This window comes from Danio rerio, chromosome 10 (assembly GCF_049306965.1).
Source record: "Danio rerio strain Tuebingen ecotype United States chromosome 10, GRCz12tu, whole genome shotgun sequence".
Classification (NCBI taxonomy): Eukaryota; Metazoa; Chordata; class Actinopteri; order Cypriniformes; family Danionidae; genus Danio; species Danio rerio.
In genome coordinates, this window is record NC_133185.1 from 18,113,215 (window position 1) to 18,132,469 (window position 19,255).

Genomic DNA, 19,255 nt, shown 5'->3' on the forward strand with positions numbered 1-19,255 from the left:
AAAGGTTATTTAAGTGAAAGTCCTTTTTCTTTATTTTCTTTCTAACGAACTAGGGGTAACACTATTTCAGTGAATTTAATACATTTGAAGACATTGGGCTCTATCATACACCCGGCGCAATGTGGCGCAAGGCGCGACGCAATTGTTATTTGCTACTTTCAGCTCGGAGCAAGAGTCGTTTTGAGGTGTTGTGCCATGCTGTTTAAATAGCAAATGCATTTGCGCTCATATGTGCGCCCATAGGCATTCTGGTCTAAAAAAGCAGGCGTGTTTTGGCGCGTTGCTGGCGCATTGCTGGCGCGTTGCTATTTTGAGAAACTATAATAGTTTTAGGCCAGAACAAAGCCGGTCTATTGTCTGGCGCAGAGTGCGCCTGGCTTACACACTGTTTAATACACACAAGATATAGAGCAATACGTACATATCTTTACATATCTTTACATCTTCTTTACATATGAAAAATATCTAAAATATTAATTATATATATATATATAGGATATAATCAGGATATATAAATATAGGATGTAAATATAAAGGATTAAAATATTACAAAATATTATTTTCTAGCCTACTTGAATTTAAAAACCACTTCCTTCATACTTTCTTCATCTTAGGAGGCTTTTTCAGTTCATTCAATTTGCTTTTGTATAATGTTATCATTATTAGCAGTATTATTTATTATATCCATATTTATATTTGTTTTATTAAAAAACAAGCTTAGATTTGTCCACCTGTCAGGTTTTAAACCATATGGGGCACAGCATGTGTATTTGGATATAACTCAGTTTTTTAGCACACTTCGTTATTATTGTATATTTATTCGTTTGCTGGAGATTAGAACTGAATTTGGAAACTGTTTTGAGACAAATCTTTGTGCTTAACAAACGAAATTAATTATTTATAGGCTAATTAATGTCTGTGCGTACAAGGTTTCCCTATCCACGAGAGCGAAAGTGAATTATGAGATGCCTTATCTCTCATTCTTGGGCTGTAGATGTTGTTTAACTGTTTTCTTGCTAGTAAAATGCTCAGTTTTTCCATATACACTTACTTTACTTCATGTAAATAGCAAATGTGCCATAGCGACGCAACTGGCTCTTAAAGGGAATGAGATGAGATGAGACTCTGATTGGTTTATTCTCAAAACACACCTATAACTCATTAAGAAAATAAACTCAACCGTTTTAGATCATGCGCCACTTCACAAATTGGATTTTTCCGTGCTGAAAATAGCAAAAGTGGATTCTGACACGCTCTGAAAGCGTTTGCGCCCTGCGCTTTGCTCATGAACTGTCAAAATAGAGCCCTTTAAGTTTATTGAAGACTATAAATGCAGGCAGTTATAATTAATCATATAAATTTGTAAAATAAAATGTATATATTACAACAAAATTAAAATATATAATTTATATTAAAGACTATATTAATGTTTTGTGTGTGCGGTTCATCAGTAATACAGGTATTTAAAAAATGGATAATAAAGAAATAATAGCATGGTAATAAGTAAAATGTTTTTCAAAAATGCATCTTGTCTGATTGTTAAAAATTTATATTTAATTCATCACCATGCTAACTTTTATTGTACATTTTATTTCAATACAAAGTAAATCAATGTTAAATGTTTGATATAATCACCCATTCTGAGGATTAAGTTTCTTGAAATTGTTATGCTCTTCCTTTTAACACTTTTTCTCATAAAAGCTGTATTACACTGCAATATTGGTTTGGCTACTTTATGCTAGTAATACAAACTATAGCTGGTTCTGCAAAAACATTAATTGACCATAGTTTAAAATGGTAACTTGGTTAACTATTATACTAACAGCTAATTAATGGGGCATTAAAAAACAAGAACCTAACAAGACCTAACATTTTTTGTTAATGTTAGGTAATAAAAAGTACAACCAATTACTACTAGTGATTAGTTAATATCAGATATTACTCATTTGCATTAAATAATATTAACATATACAATTTTTTAATGTAATAATTTTATTGTAAAAAAGAGAATTAACATGAACTAAGATGAATTTATAATGGCGATTAATTAACATCTGAATTTATTGAAATAACATTTATCGCTAACTTACTCCACACTTATTCCACCAATGGAACCTTGTAAAGTGTTTCTTGCCACAGTACTCCAATATCTGCAGACAAAATTTGTTCATGGTTTAATTCATAATGCATTACCTGTTTTTGTCCTGTAATCTCTCATTGGAGGAGTGTGAGGAGAGGTCTGAGTGATGACTCCGCCGATCCTCCTGAGGAGAATATGAGCGGTACGACTCGATCTCAGAGATGTCTGCAACACACACACACACACACACACACACACACAGGTCATCAGCACACACTTTAACAAGAAGCATGATTCAGGGATCATTCATTTCTGCAGTGCAAACTGATGAATTTGGCCATGACTGATAGAAGACGAAAGTATACTTCAGTTTTTACATGGATGTACAGTATTCATGACACAAATGTCATCACCAGCAAACCAGGTTTGTAATCAGGATTTTTTTGTTTGGGGATGCATTTTAAACTTCCTGTATTTTGGTTTGTGTCTGGGAAAGGTGTTGGTTTTTGCATATTGTACTGTTTCTTGTTTATTTATTATTCATATTTGTTTTGTCACTTAATGAACTCTGCTCTCTCGAATGCCCAAGAAAAAAATTCTCCAAAGGGAGACAAATAAAGACGAAGATTAATTGAATGATTGTACTTAGTTTGTCCACATTGAAACTGGCCGATGATTCACAGTTATAAAAGAAAAATAGATGATAAAACAACTGATATCTACACTTACCAGACCCTCCAGGATTTTGAAGTTGTTGTTTTTTTTATATTTGCAACCTAAAATGACTGACTCTGTTATGGCTTTTCTCAAAACATTCAGCAATATTTGCTTCAATTCTTGCGGTTTGCTGTGAAAATACACCAAAATCATGGAAAAAGTATATATATATTTTTTTCCATCTCAAAAACTACTGAACTCTTGGAAGTCCTAAAATTAATAGTTTTGGGGTAATTAGTGAGGGAATTAATAGATATCTAAAACTTTATTTTAAATGAGTACAAAGAAAATTTATTGTGCCAAACATTTGGAAAGAAATGGAGGAAGGAGGAATCTTTCTAGTGTTCACACATATTGTAAAACAGAAGGTTACTTTAAAAACCTACATTTGACAATGCACAATAAAACAGTACACTTTGAGCATTAAGTTCCTACTTATATTTAGACGCCAAAATAGCTGAAAAAGCATAACACAAAACGCAATAAAATCAAACATATTTTCTTACATGTCATGTTATACAAATTATTTTCAAAACATGGCACAAGTCTTACTGGAGTTTACAAAATGACATTTTATAAGCTTTGGATTATGGGGAAGGTTTATGTAATCCTCCCCAAACCAAAAGCCTCTCTTTCCAATCCAGCGTCAGCACAGCAGCTGGAAAAACTCGAGAGGTCAAAGGTCTCTGAGAGATTAGAGCTCGGTACCGCAAAAATGTCATGAAATATAACATACAGACATCCACTAAAATGTCAGATCCACCATAAAAAAAACTTGCTGACATAAAACGATCACATCACAGCCCTAAAACACTCATTAATTGGCAAGTTTTACATATTTATACTTTGCTACTGCTCTTTACTAGCTTTTAAGTTTTTAATCAAGTTAATAATAAGCACAGGACAGAATAGGGCAATATGACAAAAACCTCATATCACCATATAGGTAATCTCATATCCTGATATTGATAAAGATATTCATATTAAATAAATGACATGTATGCAAAGATCCTAATTACTGATGGAATACATAATTGAGAGACCACTCGAAAATTCTGTTTCTCTTGATTTAGTGGATTTATTAAGTACGGGTTTGAGTGAAAATGGTAGTATTAATTTCATGTAATAAATGCCTTATAGCATTTCATCCAAATAAAAATATTATAATTTTGTGAATTTTTATAATTGCTAATAAATTAATGACAGCATTTTTACTTCATTAAATTGCTAATAAATAAATGACAGCATTTTTACTTCATTAATAGGGTCTTGAGATCCACTCACCATCCATTTCCGAGTCGCTGTCTGCCATTGGTGGGATGCGGATGAGCACTTGACTGCGATCCCTCTGCACCACCAGCTGCAGCTTTCCACGAGACTTCTCAATCAGCTTCCCTGCATCGCTCAGAGACAGATTCTCTGTGACCGTACCGTTGATCTAACACAACATAAGCATTAATAAATAACATATACAGCACTATAAAAAAGTCTGAGTTAAATATCTGTAATGCTCAGTGAGCATTTATCTAGCAGGTATATGTGGTTGCTACAGCATGCATTAGTTTCTTTCCAGTCTATCTGCAGCACTGGTTCTGAAAAACATTTCCATAGGGACTTTTAAAAAGTCTTGTTATAGTGTTATAATGCCTACCAAAGAGCAAGCACAAAATCATCAAAGACACATTTATGCTGAGTTCAGACTGCAGGATTTTCAAAGTAGTCGAGTCACAGATGTTTTCACACTGCATGACTATCTGGGCTAGCGTTTTGTCGTTGCTTTGTTTACACTTCAAGAAGGATCGGCGACAGGGGCTTTCACATTGCATGACTTTACAATCGGAAGAATCGCCAAAAACTTCATCCAAATTACATCTCACAGCCAAAAACACATAGTATATATTTTGCTATTAACTACATAACGAGAAAGAAGCCTTTAATGGGATAGAAAATACATATACATATTTGCTCACCTGGGTTTGAAGGGAATTAGCAATTTCTCCCTAACTTTCTTTTTTAACTTTCTGTATGAAACGTCAGACACGGATGCTCCTGTTAAACCTCCACTAGTTTTTCCTGCACTTATTGGGTCCAAATAAACTAAAAATGAGCACTTTTAACTTCTCCCCCAACCTCCCGCTGGCCTGCAGGTACACACACACACACAAGTGGATGCTGCTCACTCATTGGCTATAGGTAATCGCCGATGTTTTTTTCAGTCAGAACACATTTCAACGGTGACCATGATTTGAATTGCCGACAGCTCCAGATATTTAACACGCCAAATATCTCACAGGCATTGGCGACTCATAGGCGATTCTCTCAGATCGCGTCCTTGATAGTTCATACTGTGTGATTGTCACTCACGTGCTCGAGCAAAGTTACCAGCTGAAAATGGCATTTCTGTGATAAAAAGGGGCAAAAATATGAGCCAAAAAAAGGCTACGCTTCACCAGTGCTCAGTGCGTTGGTTTCACTCTCCCTTCAGCTATTGTTACTCTGGGGTGTACACCGGCTTTCCAAACGGCTTTCACTTTCCAAACACAGAAATCACTGGGGTTTGAAACCCATCCATTTCAATGGCATTTCACTGTAGGCTATCTTGCACGAATGCCATGGTCAAAGTTCAAAATTGCTCAATATTCCACTCTGTGGATATTCCGCTCATGTAACCATATGTATACCATATGTCTTAAACTAGTAGAATTTGAGTTACTGAGTTACATTTTTAAAAAGTCTTACAAAATTACTTTTACCAGAATTTTTAAAATCAGCCTAGAATTTTTATTTCGGTGCATAGTATTTTTTTTTTTCAACTTTATTAGGATGGGAAATTATTTTAGACAGGAAACAAGCTTGGTAAGATGGCTTCAACAAAGCATATACAATTAATTAACAACCTCAGAGCTCAGAGCAAATCTGTCTTTAATAGATTATTAGTTCCCTATGGACAAAATGAGTACAACTGCAGAGCGCAACTATTGTGCCCCATGTTTTATGTGGTCGTTCCAGAAACATACTTTCAGAATAATGTCTCCTTCTTGTAGTTTGCCTTCCCTGGATGCAAGGCCTGTGTTCGTCATCTCTTTGATGAACAACTGACTGCCTAGACGAAGGCCATATTCTGAAAAAAACAAAATATGAGGTTAAGTTTTACGCTGAAACAAACAACAAAAATGTAAATGAGATGAAGCATTACCTACCATCATTGGGACGGTTTTTGAGGAGAGTAACACTGAGTGGCTTTTCCAAGGCATTGTGTCGGAGTGGTGCAGGTGAAGGCGAACGATCCAATCTGTCTTGGCTGTTGCTCTTCTTCATGGGTTCGTTCTGATGTGAGCCATACCTCCTGCGCTCATTGTCACTGGTGAGATTCTCTCTGCTGTACCCCCGAGCAGGTTCAGGCCTATAGTGTGTATCTGGACTGTGTGTTCTGTCCAGTGTGCGATCGCTGCGGTATTGTGTGTCTGGACTTCGCTCTCGGTCCAGGTTGTGTTCGCTGCGAAAGCGGCGACCTCGCTCTGGGCTGTAGTTGCGGTCCAGCGTGCGTTCACTTCGATAACGGGGGTCTGGACTGCGGTCGCGATCCAAGGTATTTTCACTTCTGTAACGGGGGTCGGGGCAGCGCTCGTTGTCCAGCATTCGTCCGCGGCTGCCGTCCCGCCTGTATTGTCTATCAGGGCTCACGCCGCGCTCCATGCTCCTCCCCCGACTGCGATCATAGTCCCGTTCACGCTCGTCAGCATAGCCGCCGCGCTCACGCTCTAAACTAGTATCACGGTTAGGGTAGCTGCGTCCACTGTAGATGCTGTGCTGGTCCTGTTCATAGTCATAATCATCGTTGTAGTCGCCACTGAAGACACGGTCATCAGGGGATGCAGCACGCTTGGTCAGGTTGACAGGGATTTTTCTACATCGCTTTACAGTCTGGTGATCAAAATAGGGGACAATTTTTTAAAACTGAAACAATGCTTTATATATATAGTCTAAACATAGTTTACAAAGTATACTTGGCTTTTTTTAGCATGCTTTTATTTTTAAATTTTTTATTTATTTTTTATTCTTTATTATTTAAAATGATTAACTTACAATTTTGGCAACTTTGCCACATTTGCGGAGAGTCTGGACTGCAAAGGAGTGTGGGACACCGTCCATCGGCACAGTGTTGACCTGGACCACTCTGTCATTTTCACTGTAGAACATCATAAAACACTGTTAAGCGCAATCTCTATAATTAACGTTCCAACAATTTTCCAATGTTTTCATCCACTGTTGCAAATTTATCTGTGGAAAATAAGAGTACGGAGAGTAATTGGAGTAAGAAACACAATTTACATCTCATATATTCTAGAGCAGTGAGTGGTTCTCAAACTGTGGTACGTGTACCACTAGTGGTACACGGGCTTCCTTCAAGTGGAACGCGGAGGAATCAAATATGTCATATGTACATACTACATATATTTCAAAATTGATCAAAAATGATTTATATATGAATATGACATATAATAATATTCATTATATGACATATGGCCTATATATTTCTAAGGTCCAGGCAACATTTTCGGTGTTGATGAATTGGCTACTATATGTTAATACTTTACATTAAAAGTACAGCACTTTTCTTTTTACCTTAAGCACATTTTAATTAAAATGTTGATGTTTTTAGTTATTTATTTATTTATTTATTTATTTATTTTTTTTTACATATAAGCACAGTGCAGAGTTAACATTCAGACTATTTATGTTTAAAGTGGCTGACAATAATAAATATTCTTAATAATAGGAATTAATCTGCCAAGTTTTTTGAGCTGTGCAGAACTGTAGCTGCTTTACCGGGCTACTAATACGCTACTGTATTTCAATACTGCTCATTGTGGTGAGACTTGGAGAGACTTTTTTTTTCTGAGGTGGTACTTGGTGAAAAAAGTTTGACAACCACTGGCCTAGAGAAAAAAAAAAAACATCAAACACTTCATGGAAAGCTGATGTAAATGATTAATAATAAAAGTGGAAGTTGCTGCAAACAAAGAAACTTAACCATTTTTCCTACATAATAAATGTCTTGTGCAACAGAGCATAGATGAAGCATATAATAATAAATGCTGTCACTCTATCTTGCCTTTAAAGGTCGACTAGTTGATCTCAATATCGACACAGTCGCCACTGACCTGCTTGGTTTGTGGAGATGCACACTGATGGCTTTGCTGTTCAGTGTTTGGACTTTCAGCAGTGAACACACAGAACCAAACTAAAATTTAGCTTTAAAACTGGACTGACACTTTTTTTTAATTTCAATTTACTAGAAATTGTTATTAATGTTAAGCATATAAAATGTTAAGCTGCTTTAACACAGTCCACATTGTAAAAGTGCTGTAGAAATAAAGATGAATTAAATTGAATATCCAGTCACATGATTTATTGATGCAGAAGCCATGCTTTTTGTTGCACAACAAGGAGTTTTATATTCATCATTATTTTTAATTAAGTATTTGAAATTGGTACAAATCTTTCTGTAGTTTCAACCCTACAACAGTTTTTGCATTTAAGTGTTACAAATCTTATCACAGGTTGAGGGCTGTGTTGAAAGAAATATAATATTATAGCTTACAACAGCAAGCCATCGGCTGGACCCCCTTGCAGCACATCAGATATGACGATTGACATTTCTCCACTTTCTTCGTTTGGATTGTCCCGTCCTCCAGACACCGCTAGGCCAAAGCCCATCTTGGAGTCCTACATCAAGGAATAGAATTGGTTTCATAAAAATGTAATGAATCCATACATTAATTGATGTGGAGGGTTTTTCCGATCTTTTAATCAGCATGTACAGTCAGCATGTTTTACATCAGCTTTTGTTCCTGCATGAATTACTGCAAACCTATGCAGAATTCTGTGGGTTTGTGTTAGAGTCAGAGCTAGTAAGAAAACTGGACTTAACATTTTTTTTTTGCCTTTTTTTTGGTGTCATTCACTTGTGATCAGATTCTCAAAAACACACCTCAACACCAGCTGGAAACATAATCACAGTGTTAAAATTATGTCTAGGGGTTACTGAAGAGACACAGTGGAAAAAAAATGTGATGAAAAGACAAAAGTTTGATTTGAGTTTAATCTTACTGCATTGGAATTTCCCTTTCAGAAGCAAATTTTAGGAAGTATTTAAAGGTATAAAATAGGGATGATCTTATAAACCAGGGGTGGCCAACCCTGTTCCTGGAGAGCCACCTTCCTGCAGATTTCAGTTGCAACCCATATCAAACACACCTGAACCAATTAATTAGGACCTGAACACCACATGATAATTACAGGCAGGTGTGTTTGATACGAGTTGCAACTGAAATCTGCAGTAAGGTGGCTCTCCAGGAACAGGGTTGGCCACTCCTGTTATAAACCCATCACAATTGTTTGTTTATGAGTTTACAAGCAGAGGATGTATAAGCACTGAAATATTTTACATATCAGAACTAAAGGTTCTACGTTTTCAACAATATTGCAAGTTCACTAAAACCTGGCTGGAAATATTATGAAAAAAAAAAAAAAAAAAAAAAATATATATATATATATATATATATATATATAGATAAGTTGAATATATATATATATATATATATATATATATATATATATATATATATATATATATATATATATATATATATTTTTTTTTTTTTACTTGAATATTTATTAATAAAACTTATCGTAATATACTTACTGCAATAAACAGTAGTTTACAGACTTATTTCCTTTTAGTAAAAAGCAATGGGTTTATAGGTGTGGATTTTAACTACTTATGCATCAAACTTGTGCCCTAATCTTCATTGAGACATGTTGAATTCTTCTTCCATCATTTGCAATGTTTCAAATGACCTTTTCTTAGTAATTTTTTGTATCTGCTTTATTTATAATTTTCTGTAAAGCTGCTTCTGAATATAACATGTACACACTAAATGATTATAAGAGGCATGTTTAAGGAATTATAAGAGATTTAATTTATTCTCTTAGGTAAAGAGAGATCTCCACTGAAGTATCATTCTTAGAGTAAAAACATGCTTTATGGATTATAAAACTTAAAGCATCAGAATAATGCTAAGGAATTGTTACTCTGTATTGTCTGTAAATCCTGATCGAAGAATCAATTTACTGGGATATACAGCATTCATTGATGTTCATTTTACTCTAGAGGCAAAAGTCACGGAAAAAAATGTGTGTGTGTTTGTGTGTTAGAGTCCACCCAATTTGGTCCAACGACCCTATTCTGTCTTTTTAGTGCACACACCAGTTTAACTTGAGTTCAGTTATTATCTGACGCCAATCTAAAGCCTGGTTTATACTTCTGCATCAAATGACCGGCGTAACCTACGGCGCATGCAACGTTGTCAGTGAGGTAATAATGTTCCTCTATGTCAAATTTTTTTGCTGGGGTTTTGTTTTTTTTCTAAACGCTTCCTGATTGTACAAGTGGCTCAAACTCGCTCATTTTGAGGCAAGAACTGGCAGACGTGCAACAACTTTAACCATGAGGTAAACACAAAACAAAACTTTCCATCCAGAGCTCCTTTACGGGACTCCACACTTGTAAACAATCGTTTCATCGGGCTCACGCAGCTATCGGTACCGCCCAGACTCATCAGTGCTAACAAGCCGACCAATCACAGAGCTTGCGCTATGCGTCGTTGCGACGTGTAGTTACATTTTTTGAGAGGTGCACGTCAGCTACGGCCATGGCGTAGGGCTATGCGTTGACGCGTAGACTGCGCCGTAGCATACGGGTGCGCTTGACGCAGAAGTATAAATCAGCCTTAATACATTTTGGGTTGAAATGGCAATCAATTGCTTATCGTCTTTATATTAACTTTCTATGTGTTTGGTTATCCTCTTGCACTATTTTGTTATTGTACTCATTCTCCTTGGTGCTCATGTTGCTAAATAAAATAAAGTCAGCCGCAATAGCATAGTGGTTAGTGCGTGCGTCGACACATGCACTCTGGTGCTCACAGCAACCAGACTTCGATTCCAGCCTCGAAGTCCTATGCCAATCCTTCTCCTCTTTTTGCTCCCCACGCTTTCCTGTGAATACTCACTACTGTCCAATCAATTAAAGATGAAACCCAGAAAATAAATAAAAAATAAAAACTTTAATAAATAAATAAAATCGCCTTAGCTATTGACATACCTTGAGGATACATACTCCTCAGTCTTGATTATTAGACAACTGACTGACACCTTAAATGTCCGCATTTGTACTTCAAGTATTTTTATTAGTCCACTTAGATGTACACCCTTGAATTAAATGCAATCTTACTTCTAATAAGAGGTCATGATAACTATTATAGATATAAACCTACTAAACTCATGGTTTTCAAAGTACACTAAGCTAGAATAGCAATACAATTAAACAAAGGCCAGTCACCCGATCTAGGTCAGTTGAGCAAACATTTTGTCATTCTAAATAAAAATAACTCTTTTTCTATCTAAATAAAGTTGAACGAATAGCAAGCGCTTCCCAATTCTCCACTCATGTCAATGTTAAGAGAATGCAAGACCAGCAAGCAACAATATTAGTGTTATGTTTTCCTGCTCTTGATAGAATGCTTCGATCATTATGGAAATGAGTTCCTGCATCAGTGTTTTTCATTGAAATAACATCTTGTCCTTTACGTAAATGTGGTCCTAGAAGTTAGCAATCAGAGGTTCAGATGCAGTACTCACCCGCTGTAGGGTCACAGTGTACTGCTCCCACACAGTCTCCTCCATGACTGGGTTCTGAAACAGAAGAAACAGGCTTATTTGTAGGACAGTGATGGACAGAGTCAAATTACAGCAGACATCAGTGATCTACTGAGCAAAATCTGCAGTGTGGTGCTGCCGCAGTGAAAAAGTATACGAGGGTCCAGCCCAATTACACAGGGCAAACGGAATAAACAATGAACTGAAGATCTAAAACTTGGAGGAAAATCATTTATACACTATATGCACCCAGAACCAATAAATTAAGGAGAACTGCAAGAAAAGAACCATTTGATAGGTATGTAATAGTGGTCCACAAAAACGATGGTTCAGCTCAGTTTTGAAGTCCCTGGTTCACCATGATTGATGATGTACAGCAAAGGAGAAAAGTAAACATGGGATTTTCGTTTTTTGAAGCAGTAGCTTACTAAACAAACTGTGTCTTTGTTGTTACATGAATTCAATTACAAATACAACTTTCTTGAGAGTGAAAATAACTGATCTCTGGAGGGCTGGGCAATTTGGCCTACAATCAAAATCTCAATTAATTGAACAATTTATTTTATTAATTTGCCATCACAGTTCAATGACAAGTTTTAAATGCCATCTAAAAGCATCTGTGGCGCAGCTTCCAATCATCGTCAATGTGGTGCAAAGAAAGAGTCCATCGTCCTACTTGACCAGAGATCAGATGTCGCTGCAAAGTGCAAGCCGCAAAAGTAGAAATCAGCCACAGTCTTTAACAGAGCGGGGTCAAGTGACACGTAGGGAAAGGTACTGTAAAAATCGTCCTGGAAAAATTTGATTGATCATAGGTTCTGAATGTCGATTACGATTACTTTTCGATTAATCGTCCAGCCCTAGATCTCACCTACTGCTGTATAAGGATGACCTAACTGCTTTCATATCAAAAGCAACAGTTAACAACCAACTGAATATTCCATTCAACTGTCTTTAATTTTTAGGAATAACACTTGCCTTAAACAAACATGTATGTAAAGATAGAAATAAAAAACAAGGAAGTTTTTTCCCCTCTTAATATCTATTATAGTTAAAATAAATTTATATTCTTACTCTAATTTATTGATAAAATTGTAGGGACTTTCATAACATGAAAACATTTTCATAAAACTGCACTGACCAAAAGATCAATGTTGGCATTTAAAGGGACAGTTTACCTAAAATTAGAATTTACTCATTATTTACTCTCCTCCACATGATTATAAACCTTTATGAGTTTCTTTATTCTGTTGAACAGAAAAGTAATATATATATATCTTCTTTCTTGTTCATTAGAAGAAAGAAACTTAAATGTGCTTAAACAAGTGAAGAGTAAGTAAATGGCAAAATTTTCAAACTATCCCTTTCAAAATCTGCATTGATGTGTATTATTACAAAGAGCATATAAAGACCCATAAAACATAAGCATTAAAAAAGCCATCTACAGTTACACCTCATGATGACACCACAGGCACAGTTTGTGTCGCATCTGCCCTTATGACACACACATTTATAGGAATTTCCATTTCACACAGAATTCGGTAATTAGTTTCAGGTTTGCTTAAGTCAATATACAAGTACGTGTATCATAACTTAATGCACAAAGCCGTCTTAACCAAATTTACCCCTCAAACAGTCATAACAGTTGCTGTAGGTGCAAATTCCTCAACTTGTAATTACAATCAAAATCATATAATCATAATATACGTAGTTCACACAAAAGTGCAAATTAACTCATGTTTACTCTCCCTCAAGTGGTTCAAAACTTTTATTAATTTCTTTCTTCTGTTGAACACTAAATAAGATATCTTGAAGAAACCATTGAAATCCATAGTAAAAAACAAATACTATGGAAGTCAATGGTTACAGGTTTAAAACATTTTTCAAGATATCTTCTTTTGTGTTCAACAGAAGAAAGAAAATCCTAAAGGTTTAAGAGTGAGTAAACAATTAAATATTATAAATAAAATAAGGTGAACGATGCCTTTATAGGAAATGTACAGCATGAAAACTATAAACTATAAAGCCTACATTATTTAAGTGATTATGTCAAGATGAAGCATGGTCACAGAGTTAGACACCATAAACATGACCATCGGCATCAGTCAGAGAGCTGTAAACGCCTCTAGTTACCTTTTCATCCACCCGTGCGCACACTGACCGATTACGATTGTTGCTCTTTAATCTCCTCAGCTGAATCTGCATCCCAGTATTGCCCTAAATAATTCTCAACCTAGAATCCACAACTGGCACATAACTGATGCATTTAGCATTTAATGTCTAAATGATTTTCACTCGTTTTCTTTTTGTGCTGTAACCTGATTTTAAACCACCATAAAATATGAATAATCGCAATATTCATGGCCATCAACTTAAAAATTAAGGTCAAAAATGTATAAAGGTGTACCTTATTTATTACATTTTGATGTTGTGCATTTTAAGTTCATGTAAATGACAACTTTAATAGTGTACAGTTAAAAAAAAGCTACGTAACACAACGTTCTAGATTACAGCGCTCAAATGATCTTTAGGAGTTTTTAGGTCAGTGGACTGAATGTCAAGCATGACCCCGCTGGTTTAGTTTTAGAATAATGTTTTTATTTTGAAAGCAAGGGATTTTTAAGCAACTGCCCTACTTTTTATGTAGGGCCCTATAATTTCCAAGAAGCAAAAAACGTGGAGTTGTGAAAGTCATAATAAGGGAATTATCTGCACAACATGCACATTTTATGAAACGGATCACTTCAAACACTTCATCCCTGGAGAATCACTTTTGTATTTCTACAAATAAATTGTCATAACCTCTACAACCTCAGGATTGTCAAAAAATAATCTAAAACTGTTGTTTTTGTACAGAATCAAACATTTCTCAAAGCAAGGAAACGTAATAATAAAAATGAAAATACTATTATTAACAATAACAAATACAAGTAAAATCTAAAAAAGAAAATAAACACACATTTCATGTCCAAAAAGTGTAAATAATTTTGTCAATTGTATAGATGTAATTGGTAAACTGTAACATTGATGATTACAACTGTTTAGATAAACTTTTTTAAGTTTCAAAAATAGCACAAAAAAGTATTTACAAATACAAAATCCAACATTTCAAAAAGTACAAGGAATATGGAATGTGAAATATGAAAAAAAATATGAAATAAAATGAAAAAAACAAAATGTAAAGAAAAATGCTACTGCACATATCCAACTAAACAAATATAACAAATCCTAGCCCTGGGTTGCCACTCAGCATCATTTTAGCATTTACCTATATGAACAATTCTCAAATAAAAACTATTTAATAGATGTGAAGTGTGGAAGTGTGGTAGAGCAAACAACTGCAAAGAGTCTGCACAGTAAAAAATGGCCGTGATTTCAACGGTAAAAAAACTGTAAAACTGCTACAGTAAAAATTCGTAACCTGGTTAACAGTATATTTCCTAAATATATACAGCGAATAACGGAAAACTGACTTTCCTAGAATTCCCTGCATGGCACATCACTTTTTATGATTTTTGTTGACATTATTATGGATCTTTTTAGTTGTTTCTCCATCAGTTATACATTAAAGATTTATGTTTCATCTATTGTTGGTAAACAATGTTTATTTAATGACTTTCGTTTTATGCGTGTTAGCATACTGGTGTTTAGTAGCTGTGTGAATGACACTGAGCACCTTATACACTGATACACTTGTCTGCTTGAGGGTAAAGTTGTTTGTAATGAGCATTGACTCAATATAACTTTCTCATCATCACCTGCATATGGCTGTGTTAATGTGTCTATCTGTGTAACAAAATATGTGCAACTGTTGGTAATTCAAAATATAGACATATTATATTTATAAATGAATGAAATACGGTAGTTTACTGTAAAATTGAGAAATTACTTTTTACGGTTTGTACCGTATTTTAAACGGTAAAATACTGGCAAAAACAGCTGCCGTTTTTTTTACCGTAAATTTTATGAATTTAGTTTTTACAGTGTGAAAATATGCTTCATCTCTCCTACAGTAAACTATTAATATAAACAAAGCACAATCACACTGTAGCATTTTGTAAAGGAAACACATATTTCATTCACAATCCAACACAGCAAAAACAGACACACACACACACACACACACACACACACACACAAACACACACACACACACACACACACACACACACACACACACACACACACACACACACACACACACACACACACACACACACACACACACACACAAACTTTTAAAGCCATGCCTAAATCAAAGCATTAAACTCAGTTTTAATAAATTCTCCCAACCAATTTTTGACTAATTTTCATTACAAAAAAAGTAATAAAAATTTCAATTTAAGTGGAAAAATTCAACACCACAAGAACATTAATAAATTGTGTCAAAGCCATTTTTACACCATAGTCACTACTATCTACCAATAGGTCACAGAAAAACAGCTAATGACCCTACAATTGCTTTTTATTCTCTCACACACACACAAACAAAATCTGAAATGTAAATCCTAAAACAGTATGTTCATGTAAAATGTACACAAATAATCTTCAAATATTTTTACGGCATTTACTCATACTATTACCCATAACTAAAACTTTGCACATTGCTAATATTTCAAATTTAAGTGTCAACCTATGCACTGACAGTAGAGAAACAAATACAAGCACAAACACCTAAACTAAAAGTTGCACTCTAGAAGACAGTAACAGGTGAATTCGTGCTGCGAAAGAGCTGAAAGTGCGCTTACGATGCCCTGGAGGATGCGGATGGCCTTCATGGTGTGCACCCATTTCCTGTGCAGCGAGAGGACCGTCTTCATGTTGTCACCTCTCCCGTGAACACAATATCTCTGGGCCAAAGCGCATCACCCCTCAGCACAATGCATCTGTCTGCCTTTGACGTAAGACTGATGCCGCTGGCCTACATTCTGCGCAAATCCCACTGTCCACAGCGACCCACGGCAGCCACGCCACACAAAAACGGGGCCGGCGAGAAGCCGTCTGCTAGCTGAGGTATTAAATTAAAAATTCCTTTGAAATTCATCTAATGACACAGCTGTATCTGGGTTGACGCTAAAAGCTTTATAGAGGGGCGAGCGGCACTTTCTGGTCATCTACGCTCCTGGATTGAGATTGTAAAATGAGCTTCTGAATGCGAGAGGCTAGATTAGCAGAGATTTCATCACTTTAATTACAAATGTGAAGGATTACGGGGTTTGGAGCACCTCAGCGTCATTGTTTTCGAAGAAACTGTGATTGTTTAAAGCCGTATAGGATTGAATGGCACACTATGATAGGACTGTATTAGTAAATTGTGCTGTGCTAAATGTGACCAATGTTCTTTGATCTATAATGGATTTCGAATTCGGTCTTCTAAGGATTAAAGTGCGGCATGTGTGTGCTGCCCTCAATTCTGTTTTCGGTGACAACCAGAACAGATTACTGAAGAACGATGCCAAAGAATTGATTTCTCACACTCAGCAGCTCTCTGAGAGCAACAGGCTGATGTAAACTGAGGTGTAAAACCAAATCCTATCTGATTTTCTGAGGAGCAGTCATGGATAAGCTGTCGATCAGCATCGGTCAATTATAAGCAAGACATATTTCCATTAAACCATACCAGAGTTTGTTTGGAAGCAAAAAGACGTAGAGCCCACCGATGTTCAGACGGCAATATTTACATCTGTTTAAAGTACTAACAGGGCAAAAATATCTAAGCTTTTCATGATAAGTGTTGGCGAAAGTTACTTTTGAAAGTAATGCATTAAAATATTGAATTACTCCTCAAAAATAGCTAGGTGCAATACTTAGTCATTTTTTATGCAAAGTAATGTATTACATAACTTTTAAGTTCCTTTTTTTTTTTTACCTTTCTTTAACCTTGACATCTTTTAGAACTTGCAGGGTTTTTTTTTCTTTTTAGAGGAGATTTGCATTAATTGATACACTGTATAACCTTCACTTATACCTTTAAAAAACACATCAATGAATAATAATTTAGCATAATGTTATCGTCTGAAAATTTTATGCACGAGTTATGCATGCCGTACACACTACTGAAAGTCTAAAGCAATATGTTTTCTCCTTTTGTTCTTTTTGTCTAATTAGTGAAGTAAAATCACTGTCCACTGAGACAATCTCATTTTCCATTTATTCGATGAGTTTAAATAATGAGAATACTTCCATCTGGAAATGTAAGGCCTGCCATCTTGGTTTTCTGTCTGGTTTCCAGGAAGCACATTCTCTTATTGAGTGCGGGATTCAACGTGAATACGTACACTTTAATTTAGCAATTTATTTTTTTAAAGCTAATTAATTAAAGTAATAAGTAACTTGCATTACAATTTTTAAAAAGTAACTCATCAAGTAATGCGTTACTTTACTTGTTACTTAGAAAAATATTATTATTACACAATGCATTATCCCCAATACTGGTCAAGGTAAACATTTTTTTGCTGTGCAATATATTGTAGAAATTATTCTAATAAGTGACGTGGTCATGTTAAAACCTTTTTACCACTGTGTTTATATAATGATTGTAAAACAGCATATAAATAGACATACATACTTTCGAGGGACAAAAACAACATGCAAATGCATGAATAAAATTACTTTAACTTTAATAGTATATCGTCTTTTTTTTTTTTTTTTTGAAGATGGACTTTGAAACAAAGCTCATTTGGACTACTTCTTCTGAACCAGTTTCCAGGGAAATGTGAAAATCTATTTCTTATCTGTTATAAAGCACTGTTTGTGAAGGATTTCCCTGAACTTGCTGACACCCACAACGAAGATTAGATGAGATGACAAGAGGCTGCCCAATCAGCTAAAATGTTGCAGACATTATTTTTTAATGTAAACATGATGGCTGATATACATCGCCAATCAAACATTATGCAGGTCACGCTAATGAATATAAGCCAATATATTGATTATTGTGACAGGAACTATCATAACAGTGGATTTTATTTGAATCACGTTCTAATGGATTTTATTTAAATTAATGAAAACTGTTTTTCCAAGTCCTTTGATGATTTTTCAAACTCAGAAAGAGCACTTTTCAAAGACAGAAAAATATAATGTAGTAATTTTTGTAAAGAATATTATATAGAAAAAATTAAATGACCTTTTTTGCTGTCTATTTCGATTTTTAATCTATTTTGAAATGACAAAGCAAAGCTGAATCGAGGATCATTACTCCAGTTATTAATGTAATTCTTCAAAAATCATAATCAAAATTAAATTGAAAATGCTTATACTGCTTAATATATTTGTGGAAACCATCACATTTTTAGGAATTGGTGACATTTTACTTAAGGGTACAATTCTCTCTGTTAATAAACCATTAACTAAAACTTAGGATTAGAGAATAAGTAGAATATACTTTATAAAAAAAAGCAATAGACAGTCAAAAAGACAAAGTATACACATACTTTCCATATATACTGTCTGTCACCCTTTACAATAAGCTTCCATTGGTTAATATAACTTTGACACAAAATACAATAACTAATAATGAACACCTTTATTTCATTAACTAACATTAAAAAAAGAGGAACTGCTGTCATAAATGTATTGTGTTTTGTTATTCATGTAGGTAAATGCATTAAACTATCATAAACTAATAGAAACTTATTGTAAAATGTTACCATTACTTTAAAATTGTATGTCAAAGACATTCACTTTTACAGTCTGCATCAAACTTAGGTGACTGAAGTGTTTTTATTTAAATAG

General features: G+C 34.9%; 2 protein-coding genes across 5 annotated transcripts in view; one reads left to right on the forward strand and one right to left on the reverse strand.

Moving 5' to 3' along the window:
* apba1b (amyloid beta (A4) precursor protein-binding, family A, member 1b) overlaps positions 1–19,255 on the forward strand; it is a 219,446-nt gene that overhangs the window by 55,624 nt on the left and 144,567 nt on the right. The window lies entirely within an intron of this gene.
* Positions 1–19,255, reverse strand: part of tjp2a (tight junction protein 2a (zona occludens 2)) — a 63,976-nt gene that overhangs the window by 16,822 nt on the left and 27,899 nt on the right. For 3 of the 4 annotated variants that reach the window (NM_001201571.1, NM_001201570.1, XM_009305192.5), the window contains 7 exons: positions 11,504–11,557; positions 8,403–8,527; positions 6,884–6,986; positions 5,998–6,721; positions 5,815–5,918; positions 4,082–4,235; positions 2,194–2,305 (listed from right to left, as the gene is read on the reverse strand). In NM_001201571.1, the coding sequence (NP_001188500.1) occupies positions 2,194–2,305; positions 4,082–4,235; positions 5,815–5,918; positions 5,998–6,721; positions 6,884–6,986; positions 8,403–8,527; positions 11,504–11,548 (1,367 nt within the window). In that variant the 5' untranslated portion in view covers positions 11,549–11,557. Of the gene's footprint in view, positions 1–2,193; positions 2,306–4,081; positions 4,236–5,814; positions 5,919–5,997; positions 6,722–6,883; positions 6,987–8,402; positions 8,528–11,503; positions 11,558–16,269; positions 17,060–19,255 lie in introns of those variants that run through there. The other variant, XM_005155574.6, reaches the window with a different exon arrangement.